The sequence below is a fragment of the Colossoma macropomum genome, unplaced genomic scaffold, assembly GCF_904425465.1.
Source record: "Colossoma macropomum unplaced genomic scaffold, Colossoma_macropomum, whole genome shotgun sequence".
Lineage (NCBI taxonomy): Eukaryota > Metazoa > Chordata > Actinopteri > Characiformes > Serrasalmidae > Colossoma > Colossoma macropomum.
Genome location: NW_023494810.1, coordinates 3,907,036 through 3,925,628, shown reverse-complemented (window position 1 = coordinate 3,925,628; position 18,593 = coordinate 3,907,036). Strand labels below are relative to the sequence as shown.

At 41.1% G+C, this 18,593-nt stretch overlaps 2 protein-coding genes across 3 annotated transcripts; one reads left to right on the top strand and one right to left on the bottom strand.

The window, feature by feature from the left end:
• Nucleotides 1–3,965: 3,965 nt before the first annotated feature.
• Nucleotides 3,966–10,166, bottom strand: snrpe (small nuclear ribonucleoprotein polypeptide E). Its single transcript, XM_036560166.1, has 5 exons — nucleotides 9,989–10,166; nucleotides 8,181–8,207; nucleotides 7,672–7,734; nucleotides 5,800–5,878; nucleotides 3,966–4,175 (listed from the first exon to the last, which is right to left on the bottom strand). Exons 1-5 carry the CDS (start codon nucleotides 10,040–10,042, stop codon nucleotides 4,120–4,122), a joined length of 279 nt encoding a protein of 92 aa, XP_036416059.1. The 5' UTR covers nucleotides 10,043–10,166; the 3' UTR covers nucleotides 3,966–4,119.
• A 1,841-nt stretch (nucleotides 10,167–12,007) lies between these two features.
• Nucleotides 12,008–16,648, top strand: yod1 (YOD1 deubiquitinase). Of its 2 annotated transcripts, none has more exons than XM_036560015.1 (3): nucleotides 12,008–12,085; nucleotides 12,810–13,037; nucleotides 14,689–16,648. In XM_036560015.1, exons 2-3 carry the CDS (start codon nucleotides 12,830–12,832, stop codon nucleotides 15,384–15,386), a joined length of 906 nt encoding a protein of 301 aa, XP_036415908.1. In that variant the 5' UTR covers nucleotides 12,008–12,085; nucleotides 12,810–12,829; the 3' UTR covers nucleotides 15,387–16,648. The 2 variants fall into 2 exon arrangements, with proteins under 2 accessions (XP_036415908.1, XP_036415909.1); XM_036560016.1 differs by having other exon boundaries at nucleotides 12,026–12,085; nucleotides 12,813–13,037.
• The last annotated feature ends 1,945 nt before the right edge of the window (nucleotides 16,649–18,593 follow it).

Here is an 18,593-nt window from a genome sequence, read left to right as displayed (position 1 = left end):
TTTCAAACATGCACTTTTAGATCTCGGTGGGGTCACAGCTTGATGTTTTCATGCATTTTGAAAATGCTTGTTTCAATGAAACTCATTTCATGACAAAAATACATAATGATGTCATTTTCTGTAAATAAAAACAAACAAACAAAACAAAAAACTGTTGCTGTTGACAAGTATCCTCACTCTCTGGGTGGGTCCCACTCCCATAACACTTAACACGATGCCAGCCAATGCAGGTGTCTGTTAGCTGGTGTAACAGAATTGGCAGTTGTTGTTCTCCTCCAAGCGTGTTACGCTGCCCAGTGACACTGCCCTTTAGAGGCAGTCCAAAGAAATGCGTTGGCTGGCTTCACGTTTCTCTGAGGAAGCGTATGCTAATGAGCGGAACTGGAAAAAAGGAGAAAAAGGAGAAAAACAAAAGCTCCTGGCTAAAGTTGAACAGGAAAAAGTTTCATCAACATTCCTAAAATATTAACAATGATTTCTGCTTCCATATATTGAGAAACATTTTGAAGCATTTTGCTAAATAATAATAATTATTATTATTAGTAGTAGTAGTAGCAATAGATGTAGTAGTAGTAGAGTAGTAGTAGTAGTAGTAGTAGAGTTGTAGTAGTAGCAGTAGAAGTAGTAGTAGTAGTATTAGTGTAGTAGTAGCAGTAGTAGTAGTAGTAGTACAGTAGTAGTAGTAGTAATAGTAGTAGTAGTACAGTAGTAGTAGTAGTAGTAGTAGACAAGCCTAACCTAACATAACCAAACCTAACCAAACCTAACCAAACCAAACCAAGCCTAACCTAACCAAACCAAACCTAACCTAACCAAACCAAACCTAACCTAACCAAACAAAGCCTAACCTAACCAAACCAAACCAAACAAAGCCTAACCTAACCAAACCAAACCAAGCCTAACCTAACCAAACAAAGCCTAACCTAACCTAACCAAACAAAGCCTAACCTAACCTAACCAAACCAAACAAAGCCTAACCTAACCTAACCAAACCAAACAAAACCTAACCTAACCAAACCAAACCAAGCCTAACCTAACCAAACCTAACCTAACCAAACAAAGCCTAACCTAACCAAACCAAACAAAGCCTAACCTAACCAAACCAAAAAACCAAACCTAACCTAACCAAACAAAGCCTAACCTAACCAAACCAAACCAAACCAAGCCTAACCTAACCAAACCAAAAAAAACCAAACCTAACCTAACCAAACAAAGCCTAACCTAACATAAACAAACCTAACATAACCTAACCTAACCAAACCTAACCTAACCAAACCAAATAAAGCCTAACCTAACCAAACCAAACCAAGCCTAACCTAACCTAACCAAACAAAGCCTAACCTAACCAAACCTAACCTAAACTAACCAAACCAAACCAAGCCTAACCTAACCTAACCTAACCAAACAAAACCCAACCTAACCAAACAAAGCCAAACCAAATCTAACCTGACCAAACAAAAAAACCTAACCTAACCTAACCTAACTGAGCCTAACCTAACCTAACCTGACCTAACCTAACCTAACCTAACCAAACTGAGCCTAACCTAACCAAACCACACCACTGGTTTGGATGGAAACACAGCTGTTGTAATGTTACAGAACAAGCTGGTGTGTTATGTACTTGTTGCAGTAGAACTTTTTTCAACCAAGAAGCTCTACTGTGTTTAAATGTACCACATCCTCTGTTTAGTAGGGCCCCTACTCTTAAAGATAAGTTGGTGCACAGTCAACTTGAAAATACAAGGAAGGACACGTGGCTACAGTTTTAGATGTGGTGGGTGTAATCATTGCTTCAATATGATTAGAGATGATTCATTTGTGGATTTTGTTTCTGGTGAATCATTCAAACTTGTTTCATTTGCTGACAGCAATACTACTTTTGTAGTATACAGACCTGAATGTGAATGTGGTTGTTTCTACATTGGCCATAGTGAAAGGAGGTTGAGAGGAAGATTATCTTAACATAAAAATTATTCTTATTACTCAGAAGCCTAATTAATGGCCATGCGCTATAAGGCAGCTACACATCCGAGCCCCAGCTCGTCACAAGGTTATTCCAAAGTCCATTAGAGGAGGTAATGGATTAAGGCAGTTACTTCAGAGGGAGACATTCTGGATTTTTACACTTGAAACTCTTACTTTTGCATATCTTACTTCTAAAGAGTATCCTGGTCTGAATGAGGATATCGGTTTTCCTCTTTTCTTTAAATTTTTTTCTCTTCCTGACCAACAGTTGGCAGAAGCTTGTATATACACCGACCAGGCATAACATTATGACCACCTCCTCGTTTCTACGCTCATTGTCCATTTTATCAGCTCCACTTACTATATAACTGACTCTCAGTTCTGCCAGTCACCCATTACAGAACTGACTCTCTGTGTTTTTCCTTTCTTTCTTTTCTTTGCCGAGTAGAACAGCTGTCCATCCTGTGCGTCTGATGCTGATGCCTCTTCTGCCTTGATCAGGTGCCACTGCTCGCCAGCCCTCTGGACCGGCTTGACCACCCTTGAGCTTCATGCTGTACAACGCCGTGCAAACCTCACCCTCACAACCCGACCCCACTGATGCTGCTGCTGCATAAACTAATCAAATTAATCATTTGCTCCACCTGTTTTCCCTGTTTTTGTACTAACAATGTTTACTATCCGGTGTCGACCAGAGGAGGATGGGTTCCACTTCTGAGTCTTGGTTCCTCTCAAGGTTCCTTTCTGTTTCTCTTAGGGAGTTTTTCCATGCCACTGTCGCCACTGGCGACGCTCATGGGGGCTCAGACCCGGATTTCTTTCTGTAATGCTGATTTCTTTGTAAAGCTGCTTTGTGACAACACCTGTGGTAAAAAGTGCTATATAAATAAACTTTGCTTGCTTGCTTTTACCCTGTTCTTCAGTCATCAGGACCCTCATGGACCCTCACAGAGCAGGTACTACTTGGGCGGTGGGTCATTCTCAGCACTGCAGTAACACTGACGTGGTGGTGGTGTGTTAGTGTGTGTTGTGCTGGTACGAGTGGATCAGACACAGCAGTGCTGCTGGAGTTTTTAAACACTGTCCACTCTATCAGATGCACCAGCGTTGTTGTCCACCCTGTAGATGTAAAGGCAGAGATGATTGCTCATCTCTTGCAGTACAGTATGAGCTAATCATCCTCTAGTCCTTCATCAGTGGTCACAGGACGCTGCCCACAGGACACTGTTGGCTGGATATTTTTGGTTGGTGGACTATTCTCAGTCCAGCAGTGACACTGAGGTGTCTAAAACTCCAGCAGCACTGCTGAGTCTGATCCACTCAGACCAGCACAACACACACTAACACATCACCACCACATCAGTGTTACTGCAGTGCTGAGAATGATCCACCACCCAAATAGTACCTGCTCTGTGAGGGTCCATGGGGGTCCTGACCACTGAAGAACAGGGTAAAAGGGGGCTAACAAAGTATGCAGAGAAACAGATGGACTACAGTCTGTAACTGTAGAACTACAAAGTGCACCTATATAGTAAGTGGAGCTGATAAAATGGACAATGAGCATAGAAACAAGGAGGTGGTCATAATGTTATGCCTGATCGCTGTATGTGGGTGTTCTCAGATGGTTTCTATTGATGTGCCATTTTTTGTGTCCTGATAAATGCCTGAGATGGCCGCAATGCGTCGGCACATTTTTATATATATTGCCTTGTATTAATAAAGGCTTTTTATACTTCTCTTAAGACGGTGGGCACAGGAATGTCTTTGCTCTGGGATTTATTTTGCACATGCCTTGTGGATGCGGATGGATTTTCTGTTTTTTCAGCATGGAATCATTACTTTGTGCCATATCCTTTTCTATGTAGCCCCCAAAATGAGCAAAATAGACCAGTTAGACAGCTTTCAAACCCCTACTATACTACTCAAAATCGATAGGATAATATTTTGTACACGAAAAGAAAATTTTCTCATGTGCGGACAAATGTGATGACAACCCTGAGTCAGAAGTAAAGAAACTTTAATTTCATTTGAGTAGAAAAACATCACTCAGGATCAGCACTGTTTAGGTCAAAAACTGACAAAGAAATCCAAGAAAATGAAACATCCATGAAAACATATCAAACAACATTGCGTTATTCCACCAAATCCAAACGGTTAATTTGACACACTCTGTAGCAGTGTGATGTTGTCTCCCTTCAACATGATCCTCCCTGTTGGAAAACAAACAAGAAAAAGGTTTCAGTGTACATAATGTCACTGTATATCCAGATACTCCGACTACATTGGCGACTCTACTGGGGGCTCAGACCTGGATTTTTCTGTTAAGCTGCTTTGTGACAACACCTGTTGTAAAAAGCGCTACATAAATAAACTTTGACTTAACTATTTGACTTGACTGTTGAGTAAACTCAGCGACCCACTGCTGACACAGGTGTTTAACTGCACACACAGCTTGTATAATCTCCATTAAAAAGCACTGCATACTGACTTTGATGCTCTGGAGCAGCTGCACATGAGCATAAGGCCATCATTTCCTTTTTATTGCCGGAGAGGAGGTTTAATTCAGCGATCAGATTTGTTGTACATCATCCAAGCTCTTAATGATTTCAGGAACAACATTAGAAACTATGATTTCTGTCTTTCAGTATGTATTATGTTCTTTTCTTGCAGCTCCTTGTTCCTGTGTTTTTCTAATTTTACCAGATCTTATATGTTTGGCACGCAAACCTGTTTGCTGGAGTTGTTAATGTCTTAATAAATTAACATTTAGACTTGCTAACTTACCTAATTTTGAAATTTCAAAAAATTGACAATGATTCTGAATGAGGAGCCATTTTGAAGCTCAAAGAGTCAGTCGGCTCTTATTGGTGAGCTGAACCAGCTGATCTGACTTCCTGAAAAGCGCCTGAATCAGTAGTTGTGCGAGCGTGCAGGCTGCTTTCCACTGCAAAGCAAAACACCCCTGACTCTGCAATTTTTACAGCATGCCTACAAACTCTACAAAACTTTTTTCCCCTAGTTTTAACATCAGTGCAATCAAATCAAACACTCCATTTGGGAGGTTTTTGTATAATCTGTTGTATGTAAGGGGCATTTAACTGCTGGTTTTGTTAGTCTGATTAAATGCCAGCACATGAAAAACACCCTTGGCTTTAACATGATCTTTTAATATTGGGTAATAATGCTGGTCAGTGCACTGCAAACGTGTAGCTGCACACAGTCTCGGCTATTTCTAAGATACAACTGTGCAGCACACACAGCAAGGGGACCACACTTTTTAACCTATGGGATTTATATTCACTACAGTGAGACCACAGCAAAAGCATGAAAATGTGAGTCTTATGGTAAACCAGCAGATTTGAACTAAACTGTGAGACTAGACAGTTGGGCAGGTCAGTTATTCAGCAGGTTAGTTGGGCTTCTTGTGATGTGCAACAACCCAATGGGCTAACTACCTCATCATGCCCTGCAAATACAGTAGGCCAGAGGTGCATCATTAAAAAAATGTTGTCAAGCATAATGAAGCGGCAGATTTTCAGCGCACAGGCGCTCCTAAATCAAAATTCTGGACAGCATTTTTTATTTATTTTATTTTTTTTGTTAAAATCGCTCACTAATGCTCTTGTGGCTCAACGCAATCAAATGCTGGCAGTCTGACCGCTACTGTAAAGTCATTCCAGAACAATAGAGACTGTCAATCTTTTAATATTCTTGATGCTGCATAAGCAAGTGTCTACAAACCTTTGGACACGTAGCATACCTTTGAGATATTTAGCAAGGAAAAACTTACAGATTTAAAACATAACATGGCACAAGTCTTATGACATTCCTTACCCAGGGGCTTTCTGTTCTTCGTCTTCATGTGGACTTCCTCTGCATCATCCAGAACCAAGTTCATGTACTCGTCAAAACCCTACAGGCAAGGGCAACAATAAATAAAACAGCTGAAGCAAATGCATTAAGACATAAGAACAGACTCACAGAGCCACATCTGTATTCATCTGTATCCTTTATAAACAACAACGACAATATATCCGCTTAATTACAAGAGGAGAATATCACTTAAACTGATTAAGCACACTGCACAGTGTCTGTTCGTCCTCTTCGACACAAATAAAAGAACAGAAGCTCCAAGCATCCAAAGTCCTGGCATTAAACTGATCCCAATATTGTTCCAAGGTATCAGACTGTTTCCAGTGTTATCTTGCTTCCCTAGTTGTGTTACCAAGCTTGGGTATTTCCAGTTGTTTTGCTTTTCAAAGAAACAATACAAGCTTCTGTAGTGGCAAAGTGTAGAGGTGTTAAATTGAATGTGAACACTAGAGGGTGCAAATAAGCTCCACTTGCTATTTAGTTCCTCCAAATAGCCCATGTGAAGCAGAGGGACATCACTGTCTGTGTTTATATAAAGATTTTTGCCAATCTGACTAAATACATTCTGATTATAGATTCAGACTGAGGTGTTTATATTCTCACTCTACTCAACAATCTGATGAAAATCTCAGTTTACTTGCTCACTACAAGTACTCAGATCCAAAATGCATAAAGAACCACTTAGTGTAGACGTTACCATGAATACCAGCATCTTGTGAGTCCAGTCAGAGTGAGATGAGCAGCAGTGAGCAGCGCTTGTGTTTCTAATTACTTTAAAATGATGTCAGACTCAGGAAAACGTCCTTCACATGTCCTTATTAAAGAAGGCCGAGAGGAAGACGTCGTGTTCTGAGACACATAAGCTGGACGTCCGTCCCACCGCCGTCTTTTAAAGATCAGAGCATAAACTTCGTCTCCTCTGCAGACCAGTTTCTGCTCCGCCATGTTGAACGGTATAAACTTTCACTATGACGTGACGAACATGATCAGAACGGACTTAAACTTTCTGATAGGGAATGTAATCAGATACAGGCGTTTACATGGATATCATTCTTCTATTTAACGGATTATTTACAGGATTACCCACCTCGTTCAGTCGGATAGAAACTGTACTCCGAATGGCCTCAATCAGACTAGACTATTCCGATTGAGGTGTTTATATGGACGCATTCTATTCCGATTGAGCTATTAGTCGGATTATTAACGGATTATCAGGCTGCATGTAAACGTGGCTACCCATGGCAAAGTGCTTGTATCTGGTTTATATCCTTCATGACTTGTTAATGGGGAATTACAATTTTGCTGAATCACTGCATGTTTTGTTGATGTGTGAATCTTAATGTCAAAAAACTGCACATTTTACAGGTTAATTATAAAAATACTGAGTGATGATCTGCCAGAATATGCAGTTCTACAGTGAACTGAGCTGAGTCCCAGATCTTTACACGCCCAGTCAAAGTGTCTTCCCATCTGTACGACTACAGAGAGGAGAAGGAAAAGGGTTTATCTGTTTGTAAATTCCCATGAGGCGCAAGATGGGAAATAATCTGAAAGATCTAGTTGCAGTCTTGGAAACAGTGACACTGCAAGATTCCCAGTCTTTGCAAAATCATAGTCTGTGACTAAAATCTGGGACATTGTCTTTACGTGTAAGAGGGCGCCAGATTTTAGTCTTTCAAAAGTCTTCCAGTGTATGTGACTTTAGTTTATAGTGAACATGTTCTGTCAAACAGGCCCCATTAGAGAATCATTTGCAATCCAAGAATTGTGTGAACCTTCATCTGACGATGACAAAGTGTTTTTGACTGGTGATATTAATGTAGCATCACTCACAATAATGCAGCCTTCTATCCGCATGTTGACCTGTTCATAAAGCCAGACCTGGATACGGGAGCGCTGCGGAGAGAGGAAAAAGATTACTAACGAGGGCACAAACTGAGAACCATGAATATTCACCAATATCTACCATACTGCAGTTCTGATACGCCATGCAAAATAAAACACATAAGAGACTATATTATTTTTCCATATGACACGTTTACAAAGAGAAATTAACAATCTGATAAGAAACTGAAGACTTTGGAAACACTAATGACTGTTAACTTCATTGGTTAACTTCATTGGAAGATGCTACATTGGTGGCATCTCCTGAAAACTGGTTTACACAAGAAATATTCCAGCCCTGAAAGGCATCTCAGCTTTTTCACAAAAGCAACTGAACCATATACAACTACAAATCTGGGATTAACTGTAAATCAGAGCCAAACGTTATGTAACCTCAAACATGACACAAAAAAACCTAACATGAATTATTAAACCAGCAAATAAAAAGCTGTACTTACATTCTGCAGATACCTGAAAATAAGATTCTGTAGGATGAGGTCAAGGATAAAAACAATGAGCATGGATGATGGTATCACGTTTTAGCTACGCTACTGCCAAAAAAGATCTTACTAGCTAGTTTGCCTGACTGGGGGTTGCTGTACATTTTACATACACAGCTTTGGTTTCTAGAAAGTCTAAAGTCAGTGCAAGCAATGAGGATCTGAAACCTACACTGCTGGCACTGGTACAAGAAAGTATGGGTACATTACATCGGAATCAGATAATGGTTTAAAAATTACTGTCATCGGACAGATCCTTAGATACGACCCCCAATTCAAACTAACTGTTGACAGATTATTAATTGCAAATTACTATGGAACACTGAAGAAGTGATGCTGGGCTACTGTGTTAAAATGCCTGCTTTTCACTCATTTTACTTCATTTATAGAAAAATAAATATTAATATTATAATTACACATTTTGTAAGGCTGCGTGTATTTACATGAAACATATCGGATATCGACATCGTCCTGTAATTCCCATATCGACACATTTCTAAAATAAGGTTCGTTAGGCTGTTATATACATAAATAACTGTAACGGTATCTGATGCTACACGTTTTTACTCACTGATCAAAACTCGAACGTAAAGACGGTCCTCTGCACTTTGGGACTGCAGCTAATGCTACAGCGCGTTGTTAAAGCAGTGGAGTATTAATACTTCAGCATTTTAAATACTACAGTAAATAATCATGTCTTTAACAACAAATTAGACGTGTAGATTATAGTGAGTAAACCGGGGTTAGAGAGTCAGAGGCAGGAGTTAGAGAGTCAGAGGCAGGAGTTAGAGAGTCAGAGGCAGGAGTTAACCTAGAGAATCAGAGACAGGAGTTAGAGAGTCAGAGGCAGGAGTTAGAGAGTCAGAGGCAGGAGTTAGAGAGTCAGAGGCAGGAGTTAGAGAGTCAGAAACAGGAGTTAGAGAGTCAGAAGCAGGAGTTAACCTAGAGAATCAGAGACAGGAGTTAGAGAGTCAGAGACAGGAGTTAGAGAGTCAGAGACAGGAGTTAGAGAGTCAGAAGCAGGAGTTAACCTAGAGAATCAGAGACAGGAGTTAGAGAGTCAGAGACAGGAGTTAGAGAGTCAGAAGCAGGAGTTAACCTAGAGAATCAGAGACAGGAGTTAGAGAGTCAGAGACAGGAGTTAGAGAGTCAGAAGCAGGAGTTAACCTAGAGAATCAGAGACAGGAGTTAGAGAGTCAGAGACAAGAGTTAGAGAGTCAGAAGCAGGAGTTAACCTAGAGAATCAGAGACAGGAGTTAGAGAGTCAGAAGCAGGAGTTAACCTAGAGAGTCAGAGACAGGAGTTAGAGAGTCAGAGACAGGAGTTAGAGAGTCAGAGACAGGAGTTAGAGAGTCAGAGACAGGAGTTAGAGAGTCAGAGACAGGAGTTAGAGAGTCAGAGGCAGGAGTTAGAGAGTCAGAGGCAGGAGTTAACCTAAAGAATCAGAGACAGGAGTTAGAGAGTCAAAAACAGGAGTTAGCGAGTTAAAAACAGGAGTTAGAGAGTCAGAGGCAGGAGTTAGAGAGTCAGAAGCAGGAGTTAACCTAGAGAATCAGAAACAGGAGTTAGAGAGTCAGAGGCAGGAGTTAGAGAGTCAGAGGCAGGAGTTAACCTAAAGAATCAGAGACAGGAGTTAGAGAGTCAGAGGCAGGAGTTAGAGAGTCAGAGGTAGGAGGTAGAGAGGCAGACGCAGTTAGCCAGCGCTAAGCTAAATGAATGGAGGGAGACCGTCGTGGTAACAGAGCCTGCCCGGCGTTAAAGGATACGATGGGCTGCACCATCACCTTCTGCACCTTCTGCCCTTGCCCCCTGTACGCCATCTCCGCAGGATCGGCGGGTCGTTTTGCTGCTGTTCTTCTGAAATAAACGGGATTATTATCTGCCGCGGCAACGGAGTCCTCACGTTGGAGAAACAGTGATGGCGGAAACGAAAAAGAATGGCGTTTATTAATGCAGCGCCGCTCAGCGACCGGGCGGAGAAAGTACAGAAAAACACGGGGAACGCTGTGGCTAAAACACACTATACTGCACTGTACTGTAGATTGCTAACTGCAAAATCTGGATAATTTATCCTAAAATCTCAGGAACTCATTTTATTTCGATATCAGAGCTTCAACTCAAGTTCAGTTTTTGATTAAAGAGGCCACATAAATAAAAACAGTCATTATAAAAACATCAGAATTCTCCAGAAAATTAATTATTTTGGCATTAGTAAACATTTTGAGAAAATAAGTCATTATTCTGAAAAAAGCCAAATCTGTGCCAGACAAAAAAAGGAGATACAGTACTAACAATTAACTAATCAGAACCCGTTTACTGGCTGAGTACATTTACACATACAAGGAATTTGTCTTGGTGAAATTGGTGTACACATAAACAGACGGTACAAAGTACAAATAGTAAACAAATAATACAAATATAAACAAAGACACCACCACAGGGGGGGGGCATCAATACTATAAATTATATACAAAATATAAACCAAATGTACAGGGAATAAATAACAATACAGATGCAGAGGGATGTGTGATGATCAGCTGCAATGATCTTCTATCTACTTCCTTATTGGAAGGATGGCAGATACTCCCAATGTCTGTTTTATTATTACAAGCAAAAGTCCTTACAATGATTTTCTGGGACTCAAATCGACCCCAGTAGTGCACTAGGCGCTAAGAACCAAAAGTGAATGGTGTAATTAGAGTGACAAACACTTCCTAACAAACAGTCCAAGCGATTGGACTTGTAGGTTAATCTTGTAGATGTTTGCCCACTATTCTTAAATATACTTTTTTCAAGTATATTTATACCACCCAAAAACAATGAGGGTAGCATGATTTCATTATTACTAAAACTTAAATGGCTTTTTACAGGATGAATGAGGCCCTCAGGAACAGCTCTAATCAGGGCGTTATATTCCTTAAAGGGGGCTGGGAGGTCATGTGTAGCCATGAACTGATCATAAGAGAGCACATTTCCAGAACTGTCAAATAAAGAAAGAATATTATTAATATTTCTTTGAAACCATTTGGAAAAGTAGGGAGCCCGTAAGGGGCCGCGGTAAAAAAAAAAAAGTTAATGACATTGCATTCCCTCGCAAATAAAATGCGTTTCCTCGCAAATGTTTCGCGTTCCCTCGCAAATGTTTTGCGTTTCCTTGCAAATAAAATGCATTACCTTGCACGTTTTTCATTACGATGCAATGGTTTGCATTCACTTGCAAAAGCTGTGCTTTGTTTAAGCTCAGACACGAAGCAGCTCATTGTATTTTACGTTGATCTTGGATTGAAATATAAAGACGTAGTGTCGCTTCTCAATATCAAACATGATTCTGCTGTTAGTGACTCAAACTGGGACTGAGGTCGAGTTTCCTCGTACAGTGAAAGCTACATTTACAGAGACTGCAGAGAACAACAGCTGAATAAACTCAGCATTAAATAATAATTAATAAACTCTGGGAAAAACAGCTTTTAACAGCAGCTATGCTAAAAACAAAGCTCTAATGTAGGCAGTGTTGTTGGGCACCTCTGGTCCTACGTTTGCATGCTGTCTGACGAGCATACATTTTGCGAGGGAACGCAAAACAATTGCGAGGGAACGCATTGTCATTAACTTAACCACGGCCCCTTAGGGGCTCCGTACTCAGGGGCTCCGTAGAAAAGAACAAGGACTTGTTCCTAACATTCATTTCAGAGTTGTTCCATGAAAGGGTTCTACGCGTAAATAAATAAAATGATAACATATTCTACAAAACGCATGACGTGAACGCGGCCGCGCTTCGCGTCATCACTGTTTTGTGCACACCGCGTGACGTATTACGCATGTCACTTGTCGGTCAGTGTGGTGTTGTTGAAAGGCGCTCGGAGGTAAGAAACCGTTACAGTATTTAGTAAAATAAGCCGAAAATAAAAGCAGACACGAAGATGCAAATATACGGAACTACTGGGGATAATTTTCCATTGTGAACTGGGACGGAAAGTCCACGTTTAGTGCTAGATATCACTCTGAGCTGACGTTGAACAGCAGCTGAGCTAAGCTAAGCTAACTAGCCGCCTCTGTTATTATCGATTAATCTTAGAATATTTTCGCTTCTCGAGCTAATAAGGCGTTTCGTACAACAGCGAATCGCAGTGCAACTGTAGAGGGTTAATAACAGTACATAAGCTAGCTTTATATCGAACTAATCTGAGGTGTTTTATATGCTGAATGTGCTGATTTTGCTGGGTAACATCACACAGCTTTCCCACTAGCAGTGATGGGATTAAACCAAAAGGCAGCTCACAGTTTTTTGATGGTGCTTCTGATCCACATTTCATTGTTTTCCAACCTGTTAGAGCAGCTGCTACACGGTTACCTCGCTTAGGGGACCACATTATTGACTGCCAGTGGACAGTGACAGTGACAGCAGTACTTTTGTTTAGATAAACACTGGCGTCAGCAGTTTGTCTAAATCGTTCCTGTGTTGGGTTTTCATTTGCTTGGGAATCTGACTGTGAAGCCAGTGGTGAACATGGACAAGCCCAGGCTGGTGTCATGCAAAATGATCCTGCAAAAATAATACATGCTTGAGACTTAATGTTTCTTCTGCAGCAGAACTGAAGGCACTCAGGATGCTGCGGTTGCGGTGCAAGGCCAAGAATGGGACCCATCTGATGCAAGGCCTCACGCACCAGTCCTGCGTTCAAGAGCTGAAAGACAAGGTAGAGGAACTGACCGGTATACCATGCGACGTGCAGAAGATCATGGTGGGCTACCCTCCCTCCAGTTTGGATCTCCGTAACGGAGGTGCCCATCTCAAGGACTACCCTATAAAATCAGGTGAGGTTTTCGTCTTGGCGGAAGACTCATCTTTGTCATTATAATACATGAAAAAGACGCAGGAGGAAGCTCGGTTGTTTTTACACATTGTGTTAATAAGGAATGAATAGTGGCAGTAATCAGTGGAGATGATTCAGTTATCCAGCCCTGCACCATAAATGGATTATGGAATATGGGTTTCCGCTTCTGTGGCATCAGTTTTGTACTTGGAATGTAATAAGGAAACTATATTAGTCATTCACTGTAAACAAGTTCAGTTTTGGTCTTATTACCCGATCAGGCATAACATTATGACCACCTCCATGTTTCTGTGCTCGTTGTCCATTTTATCAGCTCCACTTACTATATAGGTGCACTTTGTAGTTCTACAGTTACAGACTGTAGTCCATCTGTTTCTCTGCATACTTTGTTAGCCCCCTTTTACCCTGTTCTTCAGTGGTCAGGACCCCCATGGACCCTCACAGAGCAGGTACTATTTGGGTGGTGGATCATTCTCAGCACTGCAGTAACACTGACGTGGTGGTGTGTTAGTGTGTGTTGTGCTGGTCTGAGTGGATCAGACACAGCAGAACTGCTGGAGTTTTTAAACACCACTGTGTCCACTCACTGTCCACTCTATTAGACACTCCTACCTTGTCAGTCCACCTTGTAGATGTAAAGTCAGAGACGATAGCTCATCTGCTGCTGCACAGTTTGTGTTGGTCATCCTCTAGTCCTTCATCAGTGGTCACAGGACGCTGCCCACAGGACGCTGTTGTCTGGATATTTTTGATTAGTGGACTATTCTCAGTCCAGACACTGAGGTGTTTAAAAACTCCAGCAGCACTGCTGTGTCTGATCCACTCAGACCAGCGCAACACACACTAACACACCACCACCACGTCAGTGTTACTGCAGTGTTGAGAATGATCCACCACCCAAATAGTACCTGCTCTGTGAGGGTCCATGGGGGTCCTGACCACTGAAGAACAGGGTAAAAGGGGGCTAACAAAGTATGCAGAGAAACAGATGGACTACAGTCTGTAACTGTAGAACTACAAAGTGCACCTATATAGTAAGTGGAGCTGATAAAATGGACAATGAGCGTAGAAACAAGGAGGTGGTCATAATGTTATGCCTGATCGGTGTGTGTCCTCATATTTTCTAAACAGTGATGTAAAAATGTACCATTGCATAATTTTGAAGGTAACAGGTCAGTTATAATTGATTATGGAATGCTAGAATCGCTTAGAATTGATTATAATAATAATAATACTCTTGTTATATACTCATATGTAATATAATGTAAGTTTGTGCTCATTTTTTTTTAAATTTGAGAGTAAAAATATTGATTTGGTTTTGTGAAATATTGCACTTCTTAAACATGAGCTGAGAACATAAAGCATGATGTATTTTGTTTTTCAGGGTTGGCTTTCCAGACAGGTATTAAGATTAGGCTTGGACTACATTTTCCTTTCAATAGAGAATCTTTTTTTAGAATGCTACCCAGTCCTAGGCTTAATCCCTGTCAGGAAACCGACACGTATTGTCCATATTGTACTACTGTGTCAAATCGCTCCTCCACTTTCATGTTTATATTTTTAAAAATAATTATGAATTGAAACATTGTGAGGTCGGATATTTACACGGCTGTTTTTACGCTCTCTGACAGGAGACACTCTTATCGTAGAAGAAGAAAAGAACAAACCAAAAGCTCAGACTAATGCTGCTGTAACAAAGGTCCCGTGCCTGGACTCCAGCCCTGTCCTGGAGCGCCGTGTGGTTCCTGCTGACAACTCTTGCCTCTTTACCAGTGTTAACTATGTGGTGGAGGGGGGTGTGTACGACCCAGCCTGCGCACCAGAGATGCGCGGCCTCATCGCCCAGATTGTGGCCAGCGACCCAGCCGCCTACTCGGAGGCAGTGCTGGGCAAAAGCAACGAGGAATACTGCGCCTGGATCCGGCGTGACGACACGTGGGGCGGCGCCATCGAGGTGTCTATCCTGTCTAAGTTCTACCAGTGCGAGATTTGTGTAGTGGACACGCAGACTGTGCGCGTGGACCGCTTCGGCGAGGATGCAGGCTACCAAAAACGCGTCTTGCTCATTTACGATGGCATCCACTACGACCCACTGCAGAGGGTGACGCCCGGCTCGGACGTCCCACCACAGACTATCTTCTCCACGACCGACGACATCATTCTGGCACAGGCGTTGGAGCTGGCGGACGAGGCGCGGCGCAAGCGGCAGTACACGGACGTCAACCGCTTCGCGCTGCGCTGCATGGTGTGCCAGACCGGTCTCGTGGGACAGAAGGAGGCGAGGGAGCACGCCAAGGATACGGGCCACACCAACTTTGGCGAGGTGTAGAAGTTCACTTTGGATCACCTTTAACTTGCTTCCCACTGCCACCTCCCAGCATACGTTTTGTCCCCTGTCACTATTTCACAGCTGTGTGTCTCAGCTTGGTGCCGTTTTCTACCTCACAATGTGTTTCTCCCCATCTCCCAACTTTTCAGTATTAATTACGACTTTGGTTAACACTGGGTTTAAAGGTTCCTGAGGTTTAAGCATTATGTTTTCGTGTGTGTATCAGCACAGTAGTAATAACACCTTTTTATTTTGATATGTAGCAGTTGAGTTCGTTGCCTAACGAGAGGAGTGAGCCTTTATTCAAACCAAAACGGAAAAAAGAAATGCCTTCTTTATCGATGTTTTAAAGTTGCAACACTATTGCATACTAGATGGCATCGTTGCATTTGTGTGATTCCCCCCATTTTTAAGGTTGCATTGCACATTTTCAGAACAACTGATGGCACTACATGGTCACTGGCTCAGTAATAACTGTTACTTGAAGTAGCTGCAGAGATCAAACATTGGGCGATGAGCGTTCTTTAGTAGTTTTTAAACGGGCAGCTTCTCATTTTAAGTATTTGAAAGGCATTGGTTGTAGAGCTAGTTAGGCTTCCAAAAGAGTGGATTGTTTTTGGAGGTTTTTTTTGGTAGAGAATAACAAATGGTGCTGATTGTGGACTCACTTATACATTAAATAGCATAGTGTTGTGGATTTTCTGTTTCTAATAGCACTGTTTTTATTGTTTGTAAAACTGGCCATGCAAAACACTTTTATGCAAGCGGCTGTGGAATTTTTTGTAATGACGAATTAACGCAGCAGTGGCGAGTTTTTCTTTTCTTCAGTGGAGAATTGTGTCATATTGAACTTTTTTGAAATGCTGTTTGGAAACACTGGGGCAAACGTTGATGACTTCTTGGCTTAGTTCATTAAGTGGTATGAGTGGGTCAACGATAACACAGAATGTATTCTAATGCTGGTGATAAATAACCATGAAATCCCAACACATCTGCAGTCAGGTACTGTCCACACAACACAATGCTTTGTAAGTTATTTTATGATATTACTAGAAATTGTGCCACTGTGAGGCCAAAGGAAATATAATCATGTGGCTTTTTTTCGGCCAGATTTGACAATGATGTTAAGCTATATGCGCTTTCTTGTCATTAATGTGAGATTTAAACTGAATTACTTAGTAGAGATCTAACAAAGTTGGTAAGTGGGCCTGAGGAACTGCATGCTGTAATGGTTACACCAGAAATAAAGGTTGAATTGATACTCCTGCTTGTTTTCTTCACCACGCAAGAAACGTTATGGTGTTTCACTAATGCAAACATTGTTAATGTTGCAATCTTAACAGCCGGCATTACAGATAAACAGCGGTTTATGAACCAAGTTTGGCTCGTGTTTACATTGACTGTCGTGTGCTATCAGCTATCTCACTAATGAATCCCATTCAGATAACCAGGATTTAAGTCCCTACCAATTTACAGGGATTAAAGTAGTGTTATTTTAAGAAACCTTTTACCTTTAGTAATGGGATTACCAAGGCTTTTAATCAACAGCCTGCCAGGAAAAATAACTCTGCTAAAGGGAAACGGTACTAGAGCACCCAGCATTTGGTAGTTAAACATTATCACCTATTGCTCAATCCATATCAAGTCTTGGCTGAATTTCAAATGGACCCAATATAGTGCAAACTGTATCCAAGAGGGAGCTACAATATTTGTGATTCAGGCTCTGACTACACTTAAATGGCTCCTTACACCCTACATCAGACATAAAGTAATGGCTTCTACATCCAAATAGTGCACCAAAAGTCCATTTGGGAGTCTCACATGTGGACCCCTGCTCCCCACACTGTGCACGGCAAGGCCTTGAAACTTTGGTTTCTGCACCCAGATCCCAAAAGCCTAATAGAATACAACACAGTACAGCCAAAGCAAAGCTTTTGCCTCTCCAGGCACAACAAACAATTCAATACAAGCATTACAATATACATTAATATGTTAAGCATGAAAGGTAAAGAAATTATTGCATTTTTATTAATCAAATGTCTTGCACTGCAACAAAAGGTCTCTCATGAACCTCTTCTGTGAAGCCATTGAGGACTTTGGCTCAGGCTGAGTGCCAAATGAAATAATGTTCCCTACTCCCGTATGTAGTGCACTACATATAACATGAAATAACGGCCAGGGTTTACACAGACTTGCAGACTTGATATGGGTCATTCTACAGAAACGTCCACTTTTCTATCTCTCCATAGGAGTCACTGGTGTCACCGATCGTCATTGGTGTTACACATAAGAAAGGAACACCAGAGACATTTTTAATGAAAAATGCATCTTATAAAATGGCCGAATCAAACCACATATCGTCAATCATGGAATATCCACCAAAATATGTAATTTAATCCATTTGTATTCTATTTTTTCACAATTACCTCAGAATAAAGTCGGTCACACCAGTGACTTCAGCTAAAAGCTTCATATGAAATCATGAGCTTAATGAGAAAATCTGATAACTGAAAGACACAGTGGACTCACCATGTGCTTTTCTTCATAGATCCTCAGAAAACAGGTAAAAGGAAGTCAAGTGATGTCATCAGTGTGACTTTTATTTCAAAATAAGAGATTTTTTGTAACACGGTAATACCAGTGACACGACTCCTGGGGACAACAACTTTCATTATATATTTTATAATATTTATTTGGCATTCGTTTTCTTTATGTCATTTAATTTATATTCCATATATTCCATAGTCATGTATAGATTATTATAGTTAAAATTGCAGAATCTTTTTTTTCTTCAAAATATGGCCTCAGCCTTGACTTGACTTTGGGGACAAGCTCTTCTGTGGTGCTTGGAATTCTATATAATCGATTTAAACCAATATTGCTAAATTGAGGCTCAAGAAGGTGTAATTGTTAAAATAACTTGTTTAATTTTAAAAAATAAATAAATTGTAATCCTAACGTGTTTTTCAAGTGTAATATATCTGTAAACGCTAGGGACACAAAAATGGACGTTTTGGTAGAATGACCTGTTTTGGTAGAATGCTTGTTTTGCCATCTATCTACTCCACAAGAGGCAGGCATTCTGCAGACGTCCACACGGTCCACCTGGGATGCAGCTTTTGCTTGTAGAATTGCCCTAAATTATAGAGAAATGGATGTGGCAGCATCAACATGTGACAAAACAGTAGCAGTCCTCCCAAAAACGAA